Genomic DNA, 21635 nt, shown 5'->3' on the forward strand with positions numbered 1-21635 from the left:
TCTCTGAGGAAAGAAAACGGATGGGTCAACACTCGGGTCCCCAGAGATGTCTCCGCTACCGACGCTGCTGCTGTGGTGGCTGCTGCTGCTGACTGTGGAGCCTGCCAGCGCCTCGCTGATCCGGTACTGGGGACCCCCTACCCCGAACCTGGGATGGACTCTCCCCCTTTTGCCCTTCAAGACTGGGGCCCCCAAGTTCAGTGACTCCCAAAGCTGGCACCCCAGGGCCCGTGACTTCTATCTCTTGGGTTCCCAGACCTCCAAATTGGGCTCTCGCCGCCCTCCCCTCGCCCAGGGCGGGGGGCTTCTGCCCTGATGTGTCCTAAGAGGACACACAGCCCTTTCGGTCCAAGGTCCTCCAATCCCGAGACCCTCAACTGGGGACTCCTCCTTCCCTCCCCTCTCCAGACAAGTTTTTGGGAGATCCCACCCTGAGCTCTGATGATCTGGTACTGGGGTTTCCAGACATGCAACTCCCCTGGCCCCCAACCCAACAGATCTTGGAGACTCAGAACTGTGACTCCCCCAGCTTCACATCTCCCAGACTGCTTAGGTCTCAAGAAGCCCAGTTTGGGGGACCCCAGGGATCCCTCACTCACCTAGCCTCTGGTGCCTCCCACCCCAATCTCTTACTTCTCCTCTCTTCTCCCATCCCCTGGAACCGGGGGGGGGGCACCAGGGAGGGGTCCTCTTCCAGGAAACATTTCCCCCACTTGACGTTCTTGAGCCTCTCAAAGACTGAGTCATGGCGGGGGTGGGGTGGGGGGTGGCAAAGAAGTGAGCGAGGGGGCAGGGCTCCAAGGAGTGATTTTAGGCAGGTACGTGAATATCCCTGCACATGATGTTTGCTAACCTGCTTCTTGAACCTAATAGATCACGGCCATTTCCCCAGCCAGCACAGAGGGCAGTGATTCTCTTCAGCGTTGTTTCAGGGCCAACAGCATCCGCAGGACCCAGGAACTTGTTAGAAATGCAAACCTTCAGGCTCCATCTCAGACCTAATTCATTAGAAACTACAAGTTCTGAATCTCAGCTCTGGGGCAGGGGCTGGCAAACTCTCAACCTAGGGCCAAATTCAACCTGCCGCCTGTTATTTTGCGAACGAAGTTTAACAAAACCCAGCCACGTTGTCTAGGGCTGATTTTGTGCTATGCAGACAGAGCCGAGCAGTTGCAACAGAGGCAGGTGGCAGGCAAAATCTTTACCAAAAAACTTAAAGTTTGAGAATCACTGGCACAGAGAGCTACCTCCTCCTTTTCAGCGGTTGGGGGAATTCCATTCTGCAGAGCCAAGTCCTAGCTAGCCGGTCCCGTCTTCAAAATTAGACACATCCTCACAGACACAGCTTTGTGCACCTGTCCAGTGATCTCCTGTGGATGAAACTCATTGAGCTGAAATGAAGTTGGGTTAAAAGGCGTGTAAGGGCTCAGTGGGTTGAACGTCTGACTTCCTCTCCTGTCGTGATCTCTCAGTTCCTGAGTTTGAGTCCCACCTCGGGCTCACTGCTGTCAGCTGCTGTCATCATGGAGCTCGCTTTGGGTCCTTTGTCCCCATCTCTCTCTCTCTGCCCCTCCCCCCCAATTTTAAGCCCAATGATACACATCTGGCAAATCATCCTCCAGAAAGTTGGTATCAATCGATAGCCCCTAGCCAACGGTGAGTATTCTTAGGTCTTTGCCAATCTACAGGGCGAAAAAAGTTTTCTGACTCTCATCATTTGTATTCTTTTGACAACTCTTGGGGTTGGACATCTAACATAAAAAGATGTTATTTGTTTAGAAGCTGTTTGTACTTCTGCAAATTACCTGTTTGTGTCCTTTGCTTATTATCCTGGCAAATGTCAAGAACTGTAATGTTAGCTTGCCACAGTTTTGTGGCTGCTTGTAGAAGACACAAGACCCCCGGGTCAGAGACAAGAACAGGTTATTACTCTTGGCAACAGTAGTAGGCAGAGTATCAGTTCTCTGAGCCCCAGTTCCCACAGGGCGAGATGAAGAGAGCTGGCTGAGATATGCACGTGCAGTGGGGTGCATTACAGGAGAGGAACCCCAAGTTTAGGGAACCTGGACCTTTTACAATGGATCATAAACCTGCGTGCTCTTTGGCCCAGAGGGAGACACTGTTTCTCCCCCAAGGCTGTTCACTAAATGAAATCCTTGACAAAGGCAGTCAGTCTGTCTGCAGAAATGTGAGAGAACCATGAGGGAATTGTCTTCCAACACCGGGTTGTTTATCTTATTCTTATTTGCTTGTAAAAGCTCTTTGCATATTAGATATATTAATTCTTTGACATACAACCTGTAATTATTTCCCTTAGATTTTTAAAAAAACTTTTTAAACAGCTTTGTGTGTTGGGGAAGGGAGTACAAAGGTTTAAAATTTTAGAGTTACATTCATCAATCTTCTCCCCAATGATTTCTGGTCTTGGTATCATGATTTGAAAAATCTTACTCTTCCCAGAGTTATGTAAACATTTTACTTCTCTCTAGTGCTCTTATGTTACATTTCACATTAGATCTTTGATGATCTGCAGCGCATTTTATTATTATCTTTTTAATGTTCATTTATTTTTGAGAGAGACAGAGACAGAGTACGAGAGGGGGAGGAGCAGTGAGAGAGGGAGACACAGAATCTGAAGCAGGCTCCAGGCTCCGAGCTGTCAGCACAGAGCCCGACGCTGGGGCTCGAACTCATGAACCGCGAGATCATGATCCGAGCCCAAGTCGGACACTTAACCGACTGAGCCACCCGGGTGCCCCAAGGCATGTATTTTAGTGTAAACAGTGAAACTGGGATTTGGTGCTTACGGTCTCCCCCACACCAACAGTGAAGAAAACAGTCTCCAACATCATGAAGTGAAGCACGCAAGTGTTTTTTGCCAAGTCTAGTTTCATGGTGGGGTCTTTGAAAGCCTTTGTGAGTGTTGAGTTCCCGAGGATGGCTTATGTTATGTTCTTTGAAATGGCCCTTATTGAAAGACTTTGGGGAAAGTCTGTTTGGGGTGGGCTGGTTCGCTCTTGCAGAGTCTTTGGGGAGATTTGTCATCATGGTTTGATAGGTATTCCGTTGGGTTTCCCGGAAGGTTGTTATTGCAGGGTTTCTGACAATGGCTGCTGTTGTAGGACCATTGAGACGTTTGCTTTGTCGTTCCACCCCATTTGGGAGATTCCTTTATGGAGGGTCTCCAGGAAGAGTAACTTCCTAAGTGTCAGTATCCTCCCCCACAGGATCGCTCTCCGCCGCGTGCACACTGGACACAGGACTCTGAACCCACTGAGGGGATGGGGGAAGCCAGCAGCGACCCCCGCTTTGGGGGCCCCCTCCCCTGGAGACAAGCCCACCTTCATACCTCTCTCTAACTACATGAATGTGAGTCACAGCCCCAGAGAGTCCTCCCCCTCCCCCCCACTTAAGAAGTCAAACCCTTCACTCACCCTCTCTCCGTTTTACCCTCAGGTCCAGTATTACGGGGAAATTGGACTGGGAACGCCCCCACAAAACTTCTCTGTCGTTTTTGACACTGGCTCCTCCAATCTCTGGGTCCCGTCCGTAAGATGCCACTTCTTCAGCCTGCCCTGCTGTGAGCTTTCATGGGGGAGGATGAGACTGAACAGGGGTGATGGGAGAAGTGGGGCCTGGGTCTTGGCTTCCCGAGGATTTTTGAGGTGCCGTTCTCTTCTGACATGCCCTCACGGGTCACAAGTTCACAAAGGCAGGAGGCCACTGGGGAGACTCCCTTCCTCCAGTGACACCTCCCTGATCTTCTGACCTAGGGCTCCACCACCGTTTCAACCCCAAGGCCTCCAGCTCCTTCCAACCCAATGGGACCAAGTTTGCCATTCAGTATGGAACTGGGAGGCTAGCTGGCATCCTGAGTGAGGACAAGCTGACTGTGCGTGACCACTGACCCCAGGAAGACTTGAGGCTGGGAGAACCCCACCGTCTGAGAGGATCTGGCTTAGGGAGGGGGCTTAGGAGGCGGGGCTTCCTGGGGAAATGGATGAAGGGGGCGGGGTTTCCTGGTTAAAGGGGTGGGCTTCCTAAGTGGGGAAGCAATCCTTCCTAGACGGTTGGGGGCTGTTTTCAGGTGTGTCCATATGGGATTCATGCCTTGGTTTGGAACATTTCAGGGTTATGTAGGTTATGTCCTTCAAGAAGCAACCTGCCCCATTTGAATCTATCCGTAGATTGGAGGAATTATGAATGCATCAGTGATTTTTGGAGAGGCTCTGTGGGAGTCCAGCCTGGTGTTCACTCTTGCCCGCTTCGATGGGGTACTGGGCCTTGCTTTCCCCGTTCTGGCCGTGGGAGGGGTCCGACCCCCACTGGATGTACTGGTGGACCAGGGGCTACTGGATAAGCCTGTCTTCTCCTTCTACCTCAACAGGTAATGGGCGAGGGTCTACCTTCCTATGAGTCCTAGCCCCAATTAAGATGTTCTGTCTGCTTTCAGAAGTCCCATGTCCAATAAAGGAAGTCTCATCTTCCACTCAGGAAGTCACCTACCCAATATAAATAACACGTGATCAAAAAGTCCCACTCACCGAGCAACCTTAAGACCTACTACAAGCACTCACTGTCACTTTAAATGCCTCATGTTTCAAACCCAAACCGGGAAACTCCGTGCCTTACCTACTCAACTTAGGAACTCCCTCTTCCCCGCACACAAAGCCCAAATTCCATTTGAGAATACATTCCAGAAGTCCGAAGCTACCCATTTTAATCGAAGAAGTCCCACCTATCTTTTAGGAAGCTCAACTTTACGCTCAGAAAGCCCCACCCACCATCCAGGAAGGCCCCACCTTCCCTCTGGAGGTCCATCCCCCACAGTCATAAAATCCTACGCCTGAGCAGGTCCCACCCACTCGGGAAGCTCCACTTACCTCTGGAGGGGTCCTCTCCTTCCACACCTCCAGGAATCCCCGCCCTTCTCAGCCAAATCAGGAAGTCTGCCACCTCTGACCCATGAGACCTACAATTTAGAAAGTCTCACCATGTGCCCAGGAAGCCACCCCACTTCTGCCCAAGTGACACCTGCCAGAGCCAATTCGCAAACCCCAGGGCTCCATGCGCACTCCACCCCAGTGGCTCAGTTGGTGAAGAGTCCAATTCTCAATTTCAGCTCAGGTCAAGCTCTTCTGCTGGGTGGGCGCCTGCTTAAGATTCTCTCTCCCCCCTCTCTGCCCCTCCGCTGCTCACCCGCACGCGTACGCGCTCTCTTCCGGTAAGTAACAAACTCCACCCCAAAAGTTCTACCTTCCACAGTCAAATCAAGAAGCCCTGGGGGCTGCTGCGTGGTTCAGTCGTTAAGTATCTGACTTTGGCTCAGGTCATGATCTCATGGTTCGTGAGTTCGAACCACGTATCTGATGAGCTCAAGCCCCACTTCAGGAAAAAAAAAAAACAACAGGCGCCCACTCTGGGTGAGCCCCGCTTCCCTCTCTCTCTCTCTCTCTCTCTCTCAAAAAATAATAATTAATTAAAAATTTTAAAAATAAAAATAAAAAAAGAAGTCCTGTCCCCACTTCAGAAGCCCCCCAGGACCCTAAAAGACCTTCACCAAGAAAAGTCCCATTTCCTTTTCCTTTGCTTCCGGTCCCAACATCTAGACCCTGCCTACATCCCACTACTCCACCCAGAACTGGTGACCTCCCATTGGCAGGAATTCCCTGCCTTTTTTTTAAGTTTATTTATTTATTAAAAAAGGTTTTTTTTTTTTTTAATGTTTATTCATTTTTGAGAGAGAGAGACAGTGTTAGCGGGGGAGGGGGGCGGGGGGGGGCAGAGAGAGAGGGAGACACAGAACCCGAAGCAGGCTCCAGGCTCTGAGCTGTCAGCACAGAGCCCGATGTGGGGCTTGAACCCACGAACTTTGAGATCATGACCTGACTGAAGTCGGACGCTTAACCGACTGAGCCACCCAGGCACCCCAAGTTTATTTATTTATTTTTGAGAGAGTAAGAGAACACAGTGCATGCGCGTGCAAGCTGGGGGAGGGACAGAGAGAAAAGGGAGACAGACAATCCCAAACAGGCTCCGCCACCCGACTGAGCCTCAACCGACTGAGCCACCGACTGAGCCACCCAGGACTGAGTGGCTCAACCGACTGAGCCACCCAGGAGCCCCAGGAACTCTCTTCCTTGCCCCTGCCAGGCCGGCAGGACACTGACGGCACTTTGCCTCTGCAGGGATCCTGAAGCGGCCGATGGAGGAGAGCTGGTCCTGGGGGGCTACGATCCGGCTCACTATATCCCACCCCTCACCTTCGTGCCGGTCACGATCCCCGCCTACTGGCAGATCCACATGGGGCGGTGAGAGACCTGGCCTCCTAGGTCTGGGAGGAATGGGCCAGAGACCAATCCCCATTGTCCTGGGGAGGAGGGAGCCGGAGGCCTGGACTCCTGCTCTGAGGGAGGAGGAAGCTGGGGGCCTGGACTCCTGGGTCTGGGGGAGGAGGGGCTGGGCCAGGGCTCCCGTGATTGAGGGAGGAGGGGCTGAGGGCCTGGATTCCTAGGACACTGGCTCCAACGTCTACCCTTTGCCCCCTCACAGTATGAAGGTGGGCACAGGGCTGACCCTTTGTGCCCAGGGCTGCGCTGCCATCCTGGACACGGGCACGTCCCTCATCACGGGACCCACTGAAGAGATCCGGGCCCTGAATAAAGCCATTGGAGGAATCTCCTTGCTGGTGGGCGTGGTGAGGACCAAGTGTCTGGTGGGGCTTTGATGGCAAACACTGGGCAGGATGCTTGGGGCCCGAGGGTGGGATTAGGTGGTTAAGAGGTATCCCAAGGCAGAAGGCACTGGGCATCACGAGTGACAGGCTGTGGGGCAGTGGTCGGAAGCAAGGACACTTCCTAGGCATCTGCTGCGTGAGTCTGGAGATGGTGATACGGGTTGATTCAGGACTGCATGGGAGTGAGAAGCCTAGGGAGCCTGGGGACATCCGGGGGAGGTACACAGGAAGCTGAGGAATATTTACCATCAGATGGTACTCAGAGCCTTGGAGGGCAGCCGTCTCTGGGAGAGAGAAGAGGTCTCAGGAGCAGCCTTGGGGAACATCCACATGGAGAAGTGGAGACAGGGCAGGAGCGGTGGCAGGCAGGGGAGGGGCGCCTGGAGAGTGGGGGCTCACTGAGGTTGTGCAAAGGAAGCTTGAGGCATGGAGGGGCACGGTGAAGATAAAAGGTGCTCACCCACTTCTCATCAGCAGGCCCTTCAGTTTGGGAGGGGCGGGGGGGGCAGGGGGCGGGTCCTTCCAGGTAGAAATTTCCACGAGGTCTATCAAATGCCTAGGATGTGGGCTTATAATGAGCCAAGGGAACCAGGTAGATTGGAGTGGTTGTGGGCATGGGTTGTCCGGGTTGGAACCCAGCTCTGCCAGTTTTCTCTTGGACAAGCAACTTAATATTCCTTTGCCTCAGGGCGCCTGGGTGGCTCAGTTGGTTAAGCGTGGGTGCGAGCCCCACGTCAGGCTCTGTGCTGACAGCTCAGAGCCTGGAGCCTGCTTGAGATTATGTCTCCCTCTCTCTCTCTCTCTGCCCCTCCCCTGCTCACACTCTGTCTCTCTCTCTCTCTCTAACATAAATAAAACATTAATATTCCTTTGCCTCAGTTTCCTAACTTCTAAAACAGGGTTACTAATACTCGTGTTTTACGTATGTTGTGAGGGTTGAATGCATTAGCCTACATAAGGTTCTAAGCTGATGCTCTGATCATACACTGGAAATCAACCTTGTTCCCATTATTCCTTATCTTCGCAACAAGGTAATGACTATTGGTTTTGAAGCAAGACAGACTTCCTGGCAGTTACTTACAGTGGCCTAACATTGTATTCTTGGGTACTTGGGGGGTGGTGGGATTTGAGGTAACGTGGAGAACACCTGTTCTAACAATCTAAAAAGGGCAGCTCTCAGGACGCCCGGGTGGCTGTCGATTAAGCTTTTTGACTTCAGCTCAGGTCATGATCTCACTGTTCAGGAGTTCGAGTCCGCATTGGGTGAGCTCGAGCCCGGCTTCAGGGTGAGCCAGACTCTGTCTGTCTCTCTCTCTCTCCCTCTCTCTCTGTCCCTCGTGGGATTCTGTCTCTCGCTCTGTCTCCACCCTCACTCACTTGCACTCTCTCTCTCTCTCAAAAAATAAAAATAAACATAACAAAAATAAAAAGGGCAGCTCTCAGCCACTCAGCTCCGGCTAAGTATTCCCATGTGGGGAAAGCCAGATCTCCTGGTTTGTTGGAGAAAGCTGAAAACATTATCTGAAAGCTCCTGGTTTGGGCCACAGACCACCCCTTAAACAAAGGAAACGAGCCAATCAACAAGGAATGACTAGGTCTTTAGAGTTATCAAGCCAATAAGGGCAGAAACTGAAAAGAAGGAACAAGGGGGAAAGGAAGGAGGGGGTGACCAAAACCTTATAAAACAAGGTCCCTTGCCTACAGCCACAGGTATTCACCTTCGAATGTCCCCTCTCTGTAAAGAGAGTTTTCATACTGTTTTGTTTTGTTTTTTTTTAAGTTTCTTTATTTGTTTTGAGAGAGAATGCGCGTGCTTGCGAGTTGGGGAAGGGCAGAGAGAGAGAGGGAGAGACAGAATCCCAAGCAGGCTCTGTGCCACCGGCCCGATGCAGGCCTCGAACCCATGAACCATGAGATCATGAACTGAGCTGAACCCAAGAGTTGGATGTTTAACCGTCTGAGCCATCCAGGCGCCACCATATTATTCGTAACTTTCTAATTTTCAATAATAAACTTTGGCCCGCTGCTCACTTAAAAAACAAGCAAGCAAGCAAGCCCCTGGTTTGTGATAACACTTACTATGTGTCCAGGCATTCTTCCAAACTAACTTATTATCCACATAACATACCTATGAAGTGTTACTATCAACTACACCTTCAAATAGGACACCGCGGCACAGAGAGATTAAGTAACTTGCCTAAGGCTGCACAGCAGCAGACTCCAAGGATACCACCTGCACCACCGTGGGGTACAGTTGGTAACTAATTTTTAAACCATTTTAGACACAGTGCAAGACAACTTAAATGCACCCTGTGGGCTCCATGTGCCTCGGGGCCGGTAGTTTCTGATCCACAAGTAGATGAAGGAAAAGAGGGTTTGATCAAATGGGAGCCTAAAGGAAGTGACAACTATGTTAGGGGCGAAGGAAGAGCGGGTGAGGCGAGAGAAGGCAGCAGAACTTGACCGCACAAGACCGTGAAGACCTATCTTAAGCAGAGCGGGAATCCCTCAGCCCCACTTGTTCCTCCTCTCCCTCAGTACCTCATCCAGTGCGAGACAATCCCCAGGCTGCCCCCCGTCTCCTTCCTCCTTGGTGGGGTCTGGTTTAACCTCACGGCTCAGGACTACGTCATCCAGGTAGGTGGCCGTCACAAGGCAGTGACGCAATAAGATGGGATTTGAGAGGATGGAGCTGGGAACGAGACATCACTGGGACGGAGTAGGGGCCACAGAAACATTTCTGGTGCCAGGGGTAGTGGGCGGGGCAAAGCTGTGGCTCCCGGGGAAGAGGCGGGTTCGGTGTGCCTGACACCCAGTGGCCCGTTTTGTCGCCTTGCAGAGTGTTCGGGGTGGTTTCCGCCTCTGCTTGTCTGGCTTCCAGGCCCTCGACATGCCTTCGTCTGCAGGACCCCTCTGGATTCTCGGCGATGTCTTCTTGCGGACCTACGTAGCCGTCTTCGACCGCGGGAACCTGACGAGCGGGGCCCGAGTGGGGCTGGCGCGCTCTCGCTTTGGGGAAACCGGACCACGAAAGGGTGGGCCCGCGCAGGCGCAGTTTTCCGGTTGGCGCCTCGGTTAGGCGCATGCGCACCGAGTGGTAGTCGAGGCCCAGGTACTCCGTAAAAATCCGTTCTTACCATTGACTCTACCTGGGTCACTTTTTTCTTTTTTTTAAGCGCGTGATTTTTGGAGAGAAAAGTTAGTGTCCAGCTCTCTGACTTGAGGAAGAAAGGAAGGAGAAAGGTATCACTCCTTTTCTCCAGGGCAGGGCTCCCGCCGGTGCGGAGGCCTTGTACTACGAATCCCAGGAGGCCCTTCGCCTACGCTGTCTATAGACAGAGGCGTCCGGCACCGCGAAGCCTCATGGACCTTGTATTCCAGGCCGTGTTCTCGTCTTGCCGGGGGCGGGCGCAGCCACAACATGCGTGGGAGGCGACAGGTCGCGACGGCAGCGACAGGTGGCAGTGGGGGGTGGTGCCTGAATCGTAAAGGGCTTTCCAACCCTTGTTTTAAGGGGAGGGGATATGATTCCCGCAGACTTCAACCTCTGTTCTTCCTTTCTCCCCTTGGGATTCCGAGACCCCTGGGTCCGCCATAAAGGCGGGGCTTGAAGCCCCCGGGTTGGGGGAGCTGTGCTGTCCCTCCTCCGGCGATGATGTCATTCCCCCCCTCCGCAGCTTCTTGCTGCCCTGAGCTGCCGGGGCTGGGTCACCCCTCCCCCAACGCCAGCCCCGGATTCCCCCATCCCCGCCCCGCCTCGACTTGGGGTGAGTACGGGGGGAGGGGGAGAAGGCACAGGGTCCGGGGGCGGTAAAACGACCCAAATCCCAGTTTTGGAGGCGAGAGACCTGGGAGATGGGGACTCAAAGATTACAGCGGAGAAATTCTTCCTTAATAACGAGCTTCGGGAGCCAAGGTTCTTGGAAGGCCTGGGGGGACCAAGGATCGTAGGCGGAGAGTCTCCATATTTTCAGCTTTACTGTTCGGGAGACCCTCTTTCCTGGATTTATAACTGATGGGAATGGGGGTGGAGGAACGAGGCTGGGATCCTAGAAGTCGGGAAGCGGGAGACCCTTTCCCAATTCCAGGGCCTTGGAGAATGGGGGAGGGGGGATGAGGGGGGCGCCAAGGATGACAGAGGTGGGAGTTTGGAGCTTTCAGGAATTTTGTGCCTGGAGGACCAGGAAAAGGATAGATTGGGAAGGAGGAGGGGTGGGAAAGGGCTGGAAACCAGGACAGACATTGGTCTACAGCCTCCTGATGTCCATCGCCCCAAATCAAGTCCGCTTCCCCCTGGTCTGTTTGCAGGGCTGGGTGTCCCATACCCGGAGCCTACATTATGCCTCCAGTCGCCTACCCCATGGGTATAGACTCGAGGCTCACAAATCCCCCACATACCCCGGTGGGTCCTGGAGAGGGCCACGAGGGAGTGGTGGCATTCAGTTTTCCCTGGACCTGATGGAGTCTGGACTATACTGTTACTCCTTGCCCCAGGGCCTCCGCCCCGCTCCCATGGCCTCTAATCTGGAGTCTCATCCCATATCGTCCCCTATGGCAGCCCCCTCGCCCACAGCCCCCACCTTCTCCCACACCTTCTGACCTCTGCAAAAACGCTGATTTGGTAACTGGATCCCGTGCCTGGCTGCTGTCAAAAGCAGAAGAGAAAAGTAGAGTTGGGGGGAGGGGAGAGGATATAAGGGAGCATAGCTGATTTTTAGGTGTTTACCCTAGTCCCTACTCCCACCCCTAGTGCCTACCCAACCCCTCCTCCAGCCACCACCCCCACTCGTGACTTGCTCAGAAACCTCACTCAACCCAAGCCTCAACCTAAGCCCAGTCCCTCACCTCAGGATTCACTGCTTCTGCCTGGGGATACACCAGAATTCAGGGTAGAGAAGAGTAGGAAGTTTTGATGTCTTTTCTCTGCCTTCCTGGATCCCATCGGGGGCTTGAGTACCGCCCAAGGTCTGGGGGGGGGGGGGGTGAAGGAAATACCTCCTTGGTCTGCAGGACAGGCTCCACTTCTGCAACTCTCTCCGCAGTGACGCAGCCTCGGGTCCTGGCCAGGATGGGGGTTAGAGGGGGGTGATGGAGGGACAGAGACCAAAGGACAGCGGGACAAAGTCCCAAGGAAGTGGAGACAGAGCCTCATAAGGGGATGAAAGAGGCACGGGGAGTGGGGATACAGACCCGCATAGGGGACAGAGAGAAAAAGGAGAGAAAGAGAAAAGGCACTTACAGAGGAGGGAGAGAGACGGAGGAGAGGAAAAAGATACTGACAGAGAGGTCGTCAGAGAACAAGAGCAAGGGGGACAGAGATTCAGATGATAGAGACGGGGGGTGGGGGTACAGGCTGGGAGAGGGGAGTGGAGGACAGAGACACAAAGAAGAGGGACAGAGACCTGGAGGGGACAGAGACCCAGGGAGAGGAAGACAAGGGCCTAGGGCAAGGAGGACAGAGCCCCAGAGAGGGAGTGGAGGACAGAGACACAAAGAGAAGAGACAGAGACCGGGAGGGGGCAGAGGCCCAGAGAGAGAGAGGCAAATCCCCGAGAATAAGCTACAGACACCAGGAGAAAGGGACTGGGGGTGGGGGGACGGAGACACAGTTGGGGGAGAGGAGACTGAACCTTAGGGAGAAGGGAGTAAAGACTCAGAAGGAGGGGAACAGATTCAGAGAACAATGAGACAGAGACCCGGAGGGAGGGTAGAGACTTAGAAAAGAGGGTCCAGAGTCTCAGCGGGGCGAGGGCAGAGACGAGGGGACAAATAAATACTCAGAGAAAGGGGATAGAAAGACATCGAGAGACACAAAAACGGGAGCGGGGGCGGGTGGGTAGGCGATACGAACCAGCCGCCGCACCTGCAGAGGGAGGCGGTGGGCCAGGGATAATGCAGCGGGAGAAAGCCCGCAGCCCCTGACCCGCCCCCTTCGCTCCCGCAGGCACCGCCTCCTCCCGCCGCAGCCCGGGCAGAAGCTGAGGCCCCGCTCCAGCGCCTGCGCCCAGCTGCTCGGTGTCTGGCCAGCCAAGGGGGCGGGGCAGGACACGCCCCTCCACTAGCCCCGCCCCAACTCTGCGCTCCCGCCGGGACTTTCGGACACCTAGCCCCGCTCTATTTCTCATTGGCCCCGCTTATTTCCTCAGCCTAGCCAGTTTCCCGGCGCTTAGGTTTCTCCCCTCCGCCGCCCTTAAGGCTCTCTCTTCACCTGTCCTCATCCATCCCTTGGTTCTGCAGTCTGCAGTCCGCTGTTATCTAGACTTGGTCCCTTTTACATCACCAGTTGGAAGTTCTTGCAGCGCCCTCCAAAGCCCTGCTGACCCTCACGCCGCTCTCCCAGGTTCTCTGAGCCCAGACTCCCCGTTCCAGGTCCTATTCTTCCATCCAGCCCAGTAATTTTGTACTCTGCAGGTCTCACCTTTCCCGTAGCGTCCCCATACCCGTTCTGTACTCTCTTAGCCCTGCCCCAACCCCGCCTAGGCTGGTTGCTTTCAAGCCTCTTAGAGCCCCAGTACTCCCCTAGTCTCGTCTTCCCACAGTCCATTCAAGACGGTTTCTACCATTTGTAGATCCCACCCACCTTCCTCAGTCTCATCCATCCATCCTGACACTCCTTTTCCCGGCCCAACCCCTTCCTCGCTTCGTTCCCTTTCTTAGTCCTAGGCAGACGCTCTCAGGTTTCCAGGCCTCGCTTATATCCTCTCCTGCTCACTGGGTCTCTGTCCCTATTCCTCCTTTCGGTCCAGCCTAGTGTCATTTCGCGCGAAAGTACGGTCTATTCTTCATTTCCAGTTCCCGCCCCTCGTTCAGTCTCGCCCCCTCACTACCCAGCCCAATTAGGACTGTTTCTAACTTTCCTAGGCCCTGCCTCTTCTTAAGATCCGCCCTGCCCCGACAAAGCAAAGTTAGGGGCCCAACCCGGCTGTCTCCATCTGCCCCTCCCCACAGGCTCCAGGTTGCCGGCTCTTTAGATCCTTTCTCTGTCCAATCAGGACCGTCTCCCCCATGCCAGTCAGAAGTCTTTAAGTAGTTTGGACTTGTCCACTTCCTCTGCTCCGCCCACTCCTTTCTTCAGTTCAATCAGATCTCTTTCTCATATCTAGTCCCACCCCCTCAGTTAGCTGCCCGTCCTGCCCATTTGGCACCTCGCTCGGACCTCCCCTTCTCTCGGAAAGATCCAATCGGTGTGTTTCACCTGCAGCCCCGCCCCGAGCAGCTAGGCTGTGTGGAGTCCCTGTCCTTCCCCCTGCCTCAGCCCCGCCCTAGCGTCCCCAGGCCAATCAGCTCTGTTCCGCCCCCACAGAGGCCCCGCCCCCTCCACCCGTCGCTTCTTCCACCCAATCACGTCTGCTTCTCCTCCTGCAGCCCCGCCCCCGACGCCCCGCCCCTTCAGCCCCGCCCCCCGTCCAATGCTGAGCTCAGTCTGCGTCTCGTCCTTCCGCGGGCGCCAGGGGGCCAGCAAGCAGCAGCCGGCGCCACCGCCGCAGCCGCCCGAGTCCCCGCCGCCGCTGCCCCCGCCGCCGTCACCGCCGCCGCTGCAGCAACAGCAGTTTGCGCAGCCCGGCTCCGCCGCGTCCCCGGCGGGCCCCCCGGCACCCCGCGGGCCCGGGGGCCGGCGCGCCGAGCCATGCCCCGGGCTGCCGGCGGCGGCCATGGGGCGGCACGGCGGCGGCGGTGGCGACAGCGGCAAGATCGTGATCAACGTGGGCGGCGTGCGCCATGAGACGTACCGCTCGACGCTGCGCACCCTGCCGGGGACGCGGCTGGCCGGCCTGACGGAGCCGGAGGCGGCGGCGCGCTTCGACTACGATCCCGGCGCCGACGAGTTCTTCTTTGACCGGCACCCGGGAGTCTTCGCCTACGTGCTCAACTACTACCGCACAGGCAAGCTGCACTGTCCGGCCGACGTGTGCGGGCCTCTTTTCGAGGAGGAGCTCGGCTTCTGGGGCATCGACGAGACCGACGTGGAGGCCTGCTGCTGGATGACCTACCGGCAGCACCGCGACGCCGAAGAGGCGCTCGACTCCTTTGAGGCTCCGGACCCTGCGGGCGCAGCGAACGCCGCCAACGCCGCTGGCGCCCACGACGCGGGTCTGGACGACGAGGCGGGCGCGGGCGGCGGCGGCCTGGACGGCGCGGGCGGCGAGCTCAAGCGCCTTTGCTTCCAGGACGCGGGCGGCGGCGCCGGGGGGCCGCCAGGGGGCGCGGGCGGCGCAGGCGGCACGTGGTGGCGCCGCTGGCAGCCCCGCGTGTGGGCGCTCTTCGAGGACCCCTACTCGTCGCGGGCCGCCAGGGTGAGCGTGCTCTCGGAGCCCCCCTCCCTCCTCCTTCTCCTGGAGATCCCAGCCTCTTGTGAATGCCCCATCCTAACCCTTAGAATCCCTTGGCCCACCCCAGCCCCTCCTGGTCTTCCTGGTCTCTGGGCTCCCCAGTGTCTTAGAAGCCTGTTTCCCCAAACCTGAGTCTCCTGTACTTTTCTGAACACACCCCCATCTCCTGAGCATCCCCAGATCTTCAGAAGACGTTTCCGCAACCTTCAGAATCCTCCAGATCCCTCCAAACCCCACCCTGCTTCCGTAGGCTCCCCAAGACTCTTAGAAACTTCCTCCCCGAGTATGAATTTCCTGGGCGTCTGTGAACAACCTCACCCCTCCTTTCCTGGACTTCTCTGAGACCCTCAAAAGAATTTTCTCCAGCCCCGAGTCTTCTGAGCCCCTGCAAATCCTTTTTCACCTCTTTTGGCCACCCCGGAGACCCCAGAAGACCCTTCCGCAGCCCTGAGTTTCTTGGACCATCCCCAGACCCTCCGAAGACCTCCCTCCTTAGCCTTCAGTGTCCCAGACCCTGTGAACACTGCTCCTGGCTTCCCCTGCCCCCTGCAGTTCCTCTGAAGCCCTCTCTCCAGCCCTCAGTCCCTCAAGTTCTACAACACCTCCCTGATTCTTTCTCCCTTTGCCCCTCTCCCCGCACCTCCTCCTCTCTCCAAGTTTGAGTGTTCTGGCTATTTTTGAACCCTATTTCTGCCTCCAAAGTCTTAGAGGACTCCTCCGCCTTCATCTCAGAGCCTCCTAGACCCCTGTGAATCTCCAAACCACTTGCTCTGGCTAGGACACTTTTCCCCTCCCCCTTACTGCAACACTGAGCCTTGGGGAGTCTTCCTTTCTGGGACCCTCCAGTCCTCTGTGTTCACATATCTTCCTGCATCCTCCCCGCCAACTCCCATCCCAAGGACTTTCCCTATAAAGCTCCAGACTTCCCCCAAGCCTTTCACACTCCTCCTCAGTGTCTCCAGAAGAGCCTTGAGCCCCCATAATATGTCTTTCCTCTCCAGAAGCTCCCATATGCCTTCTTCATCCACAGATTCTCCCAGCTTCTTCTCCCTTCCACAGCCCACTCTTTATCTCTGGGATCCCCCATCCAGAGCCTCCTGGCCCTTTCCCAAGTCAGTCAACTGACTTTTCCTCCTGCTCCAGAACTTTACCGAACCTGTCTTTGGGACTCCCCCACAAGTTAGCAACCCCAAACCTCCTTCTCAAAATAGCTCCCACTTCCTTCCACCCTGCCTTGGTATCTTTCCACTGGTCCCTACCCCAGCCGTGCTCACTCCCCCATTCCCAAGCTCCCTGCCCCACCAACTAAAGCCCAGGACTGGGCCCCTCTGCTCCCCTACCCCCAAAGTGAGCCAAAGAGCCCACACTCCAGCCTTATCTCCCTTGAAATGCCAGATTTCCCCCAAAGCTCCCTTCATCTTCCCCCCAAAACTTTCCTTAAACATCTATAACTTCCCAGATACCGTCCCCCTTGGTTCTCCCTTGAACCTCTTCCTCCTACTAACTTCCTCCCTGTGTTGGAAGGGGGGGGGGTAGTTCAAAATGGGGGAGGATTAGAAAGAGGGGCAAAGAGGAGCAACTCCGGGCCCCCCCCCCCCCAGCCTCCCTGGGACCCAAACACCCAGAGGAACGGTCCGGCCCCCTCCCCCCACCGTGCCGTGTCCTGGGCCGGGAAGGACGCGGAGCCGCAGTGCCGCATTCGCGCCAGGGGAGGGAGCGAAGGGGGGGGGGGGACCCGGAGGCACTGCATAAAGTTTGGTCCTGAGAAGCGCTGAGTTGGCGAGATTTGGGGTTGGGTGGGGGGAGGTGAGGAGGAAGAGGTTCCGAAGGGACTTGGCCCTAAATGATCCCTCAGGCCTCTGAGTGGCTTCCTCCCCCATGGCCTGGGGCGCCCTTCCCTCGTGAACCCATTGAAGGGTGCTGAAGTGAGACCAGGGGTCCGGGACAGGTACGGGGTGGGGGTGGGGGTGGTCACTCACTCCACAAATGGTTCTTGAGTGTAGGCGTGCCAAGCACTTTCCAGACTATTAGTGAGAGCGCTTGAGAGAGTTGGGAGCGGAGGCCAATGCAAAGTGGAGGGTACGGCCCTACCTCATCCTCGCTCCCCTCCCCGCAATTTCTCCTTTCCTTCTTACAGGGACTCCATGCCCTCCTACCCCTTCTGCTTTTGAACCACCTCGGGGCAAGGGGTTAAACCAGTCCCGGCGCTGTCCAGCCTCTACAGCTGCGCACTGCGGCGGGTGCCCACCCTCCCCTCCTTGCCCTGGGAGGGAAAGAGTTAAACTCCTGGCCCTCGGTCTCCCGACGTGAAGCGGCGGCACTGCGGCTGCGCCCCTCTTGCTCTGCTCCGGCCCCTAAGGGGTTAAGACCGCTCTCGGCCGCGGCGGCTGCGCACTGCGGCGGGGGAGCTGGCCGCGGTGCTGGCCGCCGCGCGCCCCGCCCCCCGGCCCGGCCGGCCCGCCCCCACTGCGGTGCCGCAGCCTGCGCCGCGCACCCGGCTCGGAGGGGGCGGGGAGCATCGGGCATGCGCTCTGCGGCGGCCTCTGGCCTCTTAAACCACTGCGGAGAACCGAGGAGGGGGGCGGGGCAGAGAGGGCCAAGGTTGACCCCAGCCCACCTCAAGGTCCCGGGCCCTTCTGCGGCACCCTCTGGCTTGCCTCTCTGCTCTGCACTTCAGATTAAAGTTAAGCCCTCCCAATCCCGGACCCCGCCCCCTCAGCCCTGTGGAGGAAGGGGAGTTGCTGAGGGACCCTGCTGCTCTCCAGTCCACCCCAAAGTCTAGGGTCCTCTCTTCAGTCTGACCCTGAGCCCCCTTTTCTTCTTGAGTCCCTGATTAAAAGTCAAGCGACCCAGGTCCTCCTCCTCTGTGCATCTGACTGAAGCCCTCTCTTTGCCCTAACACCCATCCCCTTCTCTCTCCAAGGTACTAACCTCACTCTTCTCTCTGCGTGTTTGATAAAGCCCACAGTCATCTCCAGGGGCCTGCTCCGTCTTCTTCCTTCTCTAAGATCTTGCCTGCACCCCTTCGGCTTCTCAAGGTTTTCTTCAAAATCCACACCAATGCGTGCAGGACTCGAGTCCTCCCCATCTTGAAATGACCCATGTGCCCCCCACCCCTGGACTTCTGGCTAAAGCCTCATCACCTTTCTGGCCCTAGCTCCACCATCTCCCATCTCCCCCCACGTTCAGGCCCCTGACCCTCCCTTTCTCTCCAGAGCCTTAAACTCCAACCCTCCTTGCCTCTGTCCTTTTCTCTTTTTGCACACTTGACCCTTCACTTCTTCCCCCATTTATGGCCCTAACACCCCTCGGTGGTTCCATCCCTTTGCTGTCCTCTCTGGACACCCAGCTTTCTCCCTTCTCTGGGTCCCGGGCATTGTGACCAAGGTCCTTAAGCCCTGGCTTCTCTCTGAGGCATCGACCTTGCCCCCCACTAACTGATGCCTCCATACCCTAGCAGGAGCTCAGATTTTCTTACTGAGTTCCAGGTACTGGGCCAAGCACTGTTTCTGGAGCCAGGACTTTTGTATACTCATCTAATGTAATCCTCAATAGTCCTGTGAAAAACCTGAGGTGTAGAAAGCTTAATCTCCTTGCCCAAATTAGGCCATGGAAACGCTGGCTCCAAATGCAGGCTTTCATAACTTTCGTAACTGTTTTGGGATTCTGCCTCCCTGCCCGCTTTCTCCACTTCCCCTTCCCTTGGCTCCAAGCTGAGCTCCAAAGCCTCTGATACCCCGAGCGTGAGTGATCTTGGTCTCCCTGCCACTCCCCTCCCATCGCAGAATCCTTGGACCCTGCTGGGGACTCCTGAGATGGGACACCGGGTGTGGGGAAGTGGTCTGGGAGACAGAGTAAAGGACCAGAAATGGCCGTTTCCGCGAGAACAGTTGGTTGCCCGTCTGCCACCACTGCTGGGGCCAGCTCCTGTCCCAAGCCGGGGAGAGCTGCCTCTGATCCTTTCCCTCCCCCCTTTTCCAGCTTTACAGGGAAGAGCAGGCTGCGATGGCGGTGTGGGGTGGGGACTCCTGGATCTCCCCGGAGGTGGGGGCTGGGGAGGGGCGGCCACTGCGAGGGTCTCCTAGAGGTGGCTGGCTGACCAGATGCCTGGGTCACCTTTTGCCCTCTCTCTCCTGCCCTGCCTCGCAGTATGTGGCCTTCGCCTCCCTCTTCTTCATTCTCATCTCCATAACCACCTTCTGCCTGGAGACCCACGAAGGCTTCATCCACATCAGCAACAAGACGGTGACGCAGGCCTCCCCCATCCCGGGGGCTCCACCGGAGAACATCACCAACGTGGAGGTGGAGACGGAGCCCTTCCTGACGTACGTGGAGGGCGTGTGCGTGGTCTGGTTCACCTTCGAGTTCCTCATGCGCATCACCTTCTGCCCGGACAAGGTGGAATTCCTCAAGAGCAGCCTCAACATCATCGACTGCGTGGCCATCTTGCCCTTCTATCTCGAGGTGGGCCTCTCGGGCCTCAGCTCCAAGGCTGCCAAAGACGTGCTGGGCTTCCTGCGGGTCGTCCGCTTCGTCCGAATCCTGCGCATCTTCAAGCTCACGCGCCATTTTGTGGGGCTGCGCGTGCTGGGCCACACGCTCCGCGCCAGCACCAACGAGTTCCTGCTGCTCATCATCTTCCTGGCGCTGGGCGTGCTCATCTTCGCCACCATGATCTACTACGCGGAGCGCATCGGCGCCGACCCCGACGACATCCTGGGCTCCAACCACACCTACTTCAAGAACATCCCCATCGGCTTCTGGTGGGCCGTGGTCACCATGACGACCCTGGGCTACGGAGACATGTACCCCAAGACGTGGTCGGGGATGCTGGTCGGGGCACTGTGTGCCCTGGCGGGGGTGCTCACCATCGCCATGCCCGTGCCCGTCATCGTCAACAACTTTGGCATGTACTATTCGCTGGCCATGGCCAAACAGAAGCTGCCCAAGAAGAAGAACAAACACATCCCCCGGCCCCCGCAGCCCGGCTCCCCCAACTACTGCAAGCCCGACCCCCCTCCCCCGCCGCCCCCGCACCACCCCCACCACGGCAGCGGCGGTATCAGTCCTCCGCCACCCATCACCCCGCCCTCCGTGGGGGTGACTGTGGCCGGGGCCTACCCAGCGGGCCCCCACACGCACCCCGGGCTGCTCAGGGGAGGCGCGGGGGGGCTCGGGATCATGGGGCTGCCTCCTCTGCCGGCCCCCGGGGAGCCTTGCCCGTTGGCTCAGGAGGAAGTAATTGAGATCAACCGCGCAGGTGAGCAGGGGTGCATGAGGGGCAGACGGGGGTGGGGGGAGGAGGCCACTGCTTCGGTTAAGAGACGGGGCGGTCACTACAGAGGGGAGAGAGAAAAGCGAACAGCTACTGCTGAGGTCAACAAAGAGGCACGGAAACGGACGGATTCTGTGTGAAAGAGACGGTCTGGGGGAGAGCCAGACTCGCGGCCAGGACATTCGGGGGGACCAGGGAGGCAGAGCGATCGGCCTACCGGGAGGGGGGACTCGGGCACAAGCACAGAGACGGTCTAACATGTGAATCACCGGCCGACCGGAGACACGGCGTCTGAGTCTTCCGGTGGTGATGCGGAGAAAAGAGCCCGAAAGCGACAGAAAGCAAGCAGTTGTCCCCGAGAGCAGGAGAGACAGAGAGAGAGAGGACAGAGGCGGAGGGCCAGTGGTAGAGAGTTCAGGTTCTAATGACAGCGAGGCCAAGAGAGGAGACAAGACTCAAAGACCAAGAAGTAGGTAGAGGCCAGGAAGACAGGCCCAGAGGGCGGGCCGGCCGTGTGACAGTGACTCGGGACCCAGGGCCCTTGGCTCCGGCTCAGTCCGAGAGACGCACAAGAGAGGCCAAATGAAGAGGTGAAGGGAAGGAGATGAGGGAGAAGAAAGTTGACCCGGTATGTCCCTCCCCCTAGGGGAGTCTGTGTCTCTGAAGGTTGGGGGCCAAGGTCCTGTGGTCCTGAGCAGGGAGAAGCCGGTGGGCCCCACCCCCATGACTTAAGTAGGTCAAGAAAGGGAGCTGGGCCGCCCGGCCCTCATCTGGCTCCCTCGGCCGCTGACCCAGTTTCACACCAATTAAAAATAGCTCAAGTCAGAGCCTGGGGGACCCCCACCTCCCGCCCTCCCTCCTCTGTCACCTTCCCAACCCTTCCCCGCTGTGCCCTTCCCAGCACCCAACACCCTCCCTAAACAGCTACCTCCCAGCCCCCTGAGGCCCCCCAGCCGTCCCTCCAAACCTACCCCAACCCACCTACCCGACCAACCCAACACCGCACCCCAGTCCCGCCCTACTCGGTTCACTTCAGCCGACCGCCCACCCGGCACTCTACCCCAGCCTCCTTCCAGGCACCCAGTTCGCTTCCCAACCACCCTCCAGATGCCCAGCACCCCACCCAGTCCTGCCCTTCCCAGCACCCAACACCTGGCCCGAGCAACACCTCCCGCCACACAGCACCCTCCATCCACACCAACTCCTGACCGCCCTTCCGCATCCCTGCTGTCCTTCCCGGCACTCAACACCTCCCCCCAACCCGTGACCTGTCCCCTAGACCCACCAGCCACAC

General features: G+C 57.1%; 2 protein-coding genes and 1 long non-coding RNA gene across 3 annotated transcripts in view; 2 read left to right on the forward strand and 1 right to left on the reverse strand.

Annotated features, from left to right (window-relative positions):
* On the forward strand, positions 1-9879 carry NAPSA (napsin A aspartic peptidase). The gene is made up of 9 exons (XM_047077572.1): positions 1-123; positions 3228-3369; positions 3457-3580; positions 3774-3892; positions 4188-4387; positions 6189-6311; positions 6553-6697; positions 9275-9373; positions 9576-9879. The coding sequence occupies exons 1-9, from the start codon at positions 47-49 to the stop codon at positions 9813-9815; spliced, it is 1269 nt and encodes a 422-aa protein (XP_046933528.1). The 5' UTR covers positions 1-46; the 3' UTR covers positions 9816-9879.
* On the reverse strand, positions 9286-12119 carry LOC124510882 (uncharacterized). Its single transcript, XR_006961771.1, has 2 exons — positions 11732-12119; positions 9286-11381 (listed from the first exon to the last, which is right to left on the reverse strand). It is a non-coding gene; the product is annotated as an uncharacterized LOC124510882 (long non-coding RNA).
* Positions 12100-21635, forward strand: part of KCNC3 (potassium voltage-gated channel subfamily C member 3) — a 17297-nt gene continuing 7761 nt past the window's right edge. Inside the window, 2 exon segments of the mRNA XM_047077570.1 lie at positions 12100-15030; positions 19216-20326. Coding sequence (XP_046933526.1) covers positions 14146-15030; positions 19216-20326 — 1996 coding nt within the window. The 5' untranslated portion in view covers positions 12100-14145.

This window comes from Lynx rufus, unplaced genomic scaffold (assembly GCF_022079265.1).
Source record: "Lynx rufus isolate CCGP_SWC_20201006 ecotype Redwood Valley unplaced genomic scaffold, mLynRuf1.p SCAF_16, whole genome shotgun sequence".
Lineage (NCBI taxonomy): Eukaryota > Metazoa > Chordata > Mammalia > Carnivora > Felidae > Lynx > Lynx rufus.

Excerpts from the sequence above, each read along its gene's own strand:
- NAPSA (XM_047077572.1), top strand. The coding sequence starts at position 47 with ATGTCTCCGCTACCGACGCTGCTGCTGTGGTGGCTGCTGCTGCTGACT. Across the intron at positions 124-3,227 it reads GCCAGCGCCTCGCTGATCCG|GATCGCTCTCCGCCGCGTGC; the intron begins GTACTGGGGACC and ends CCTCCCCCACAG. Across the intron at positions 6,698-9,274 it reads TCTCCTTGCTGGTGGGCGTG|TACCTCATCCAGTGCGAGAC; the intron begins GTGAGGACCAAG and ends CCTCTCCCTCAG.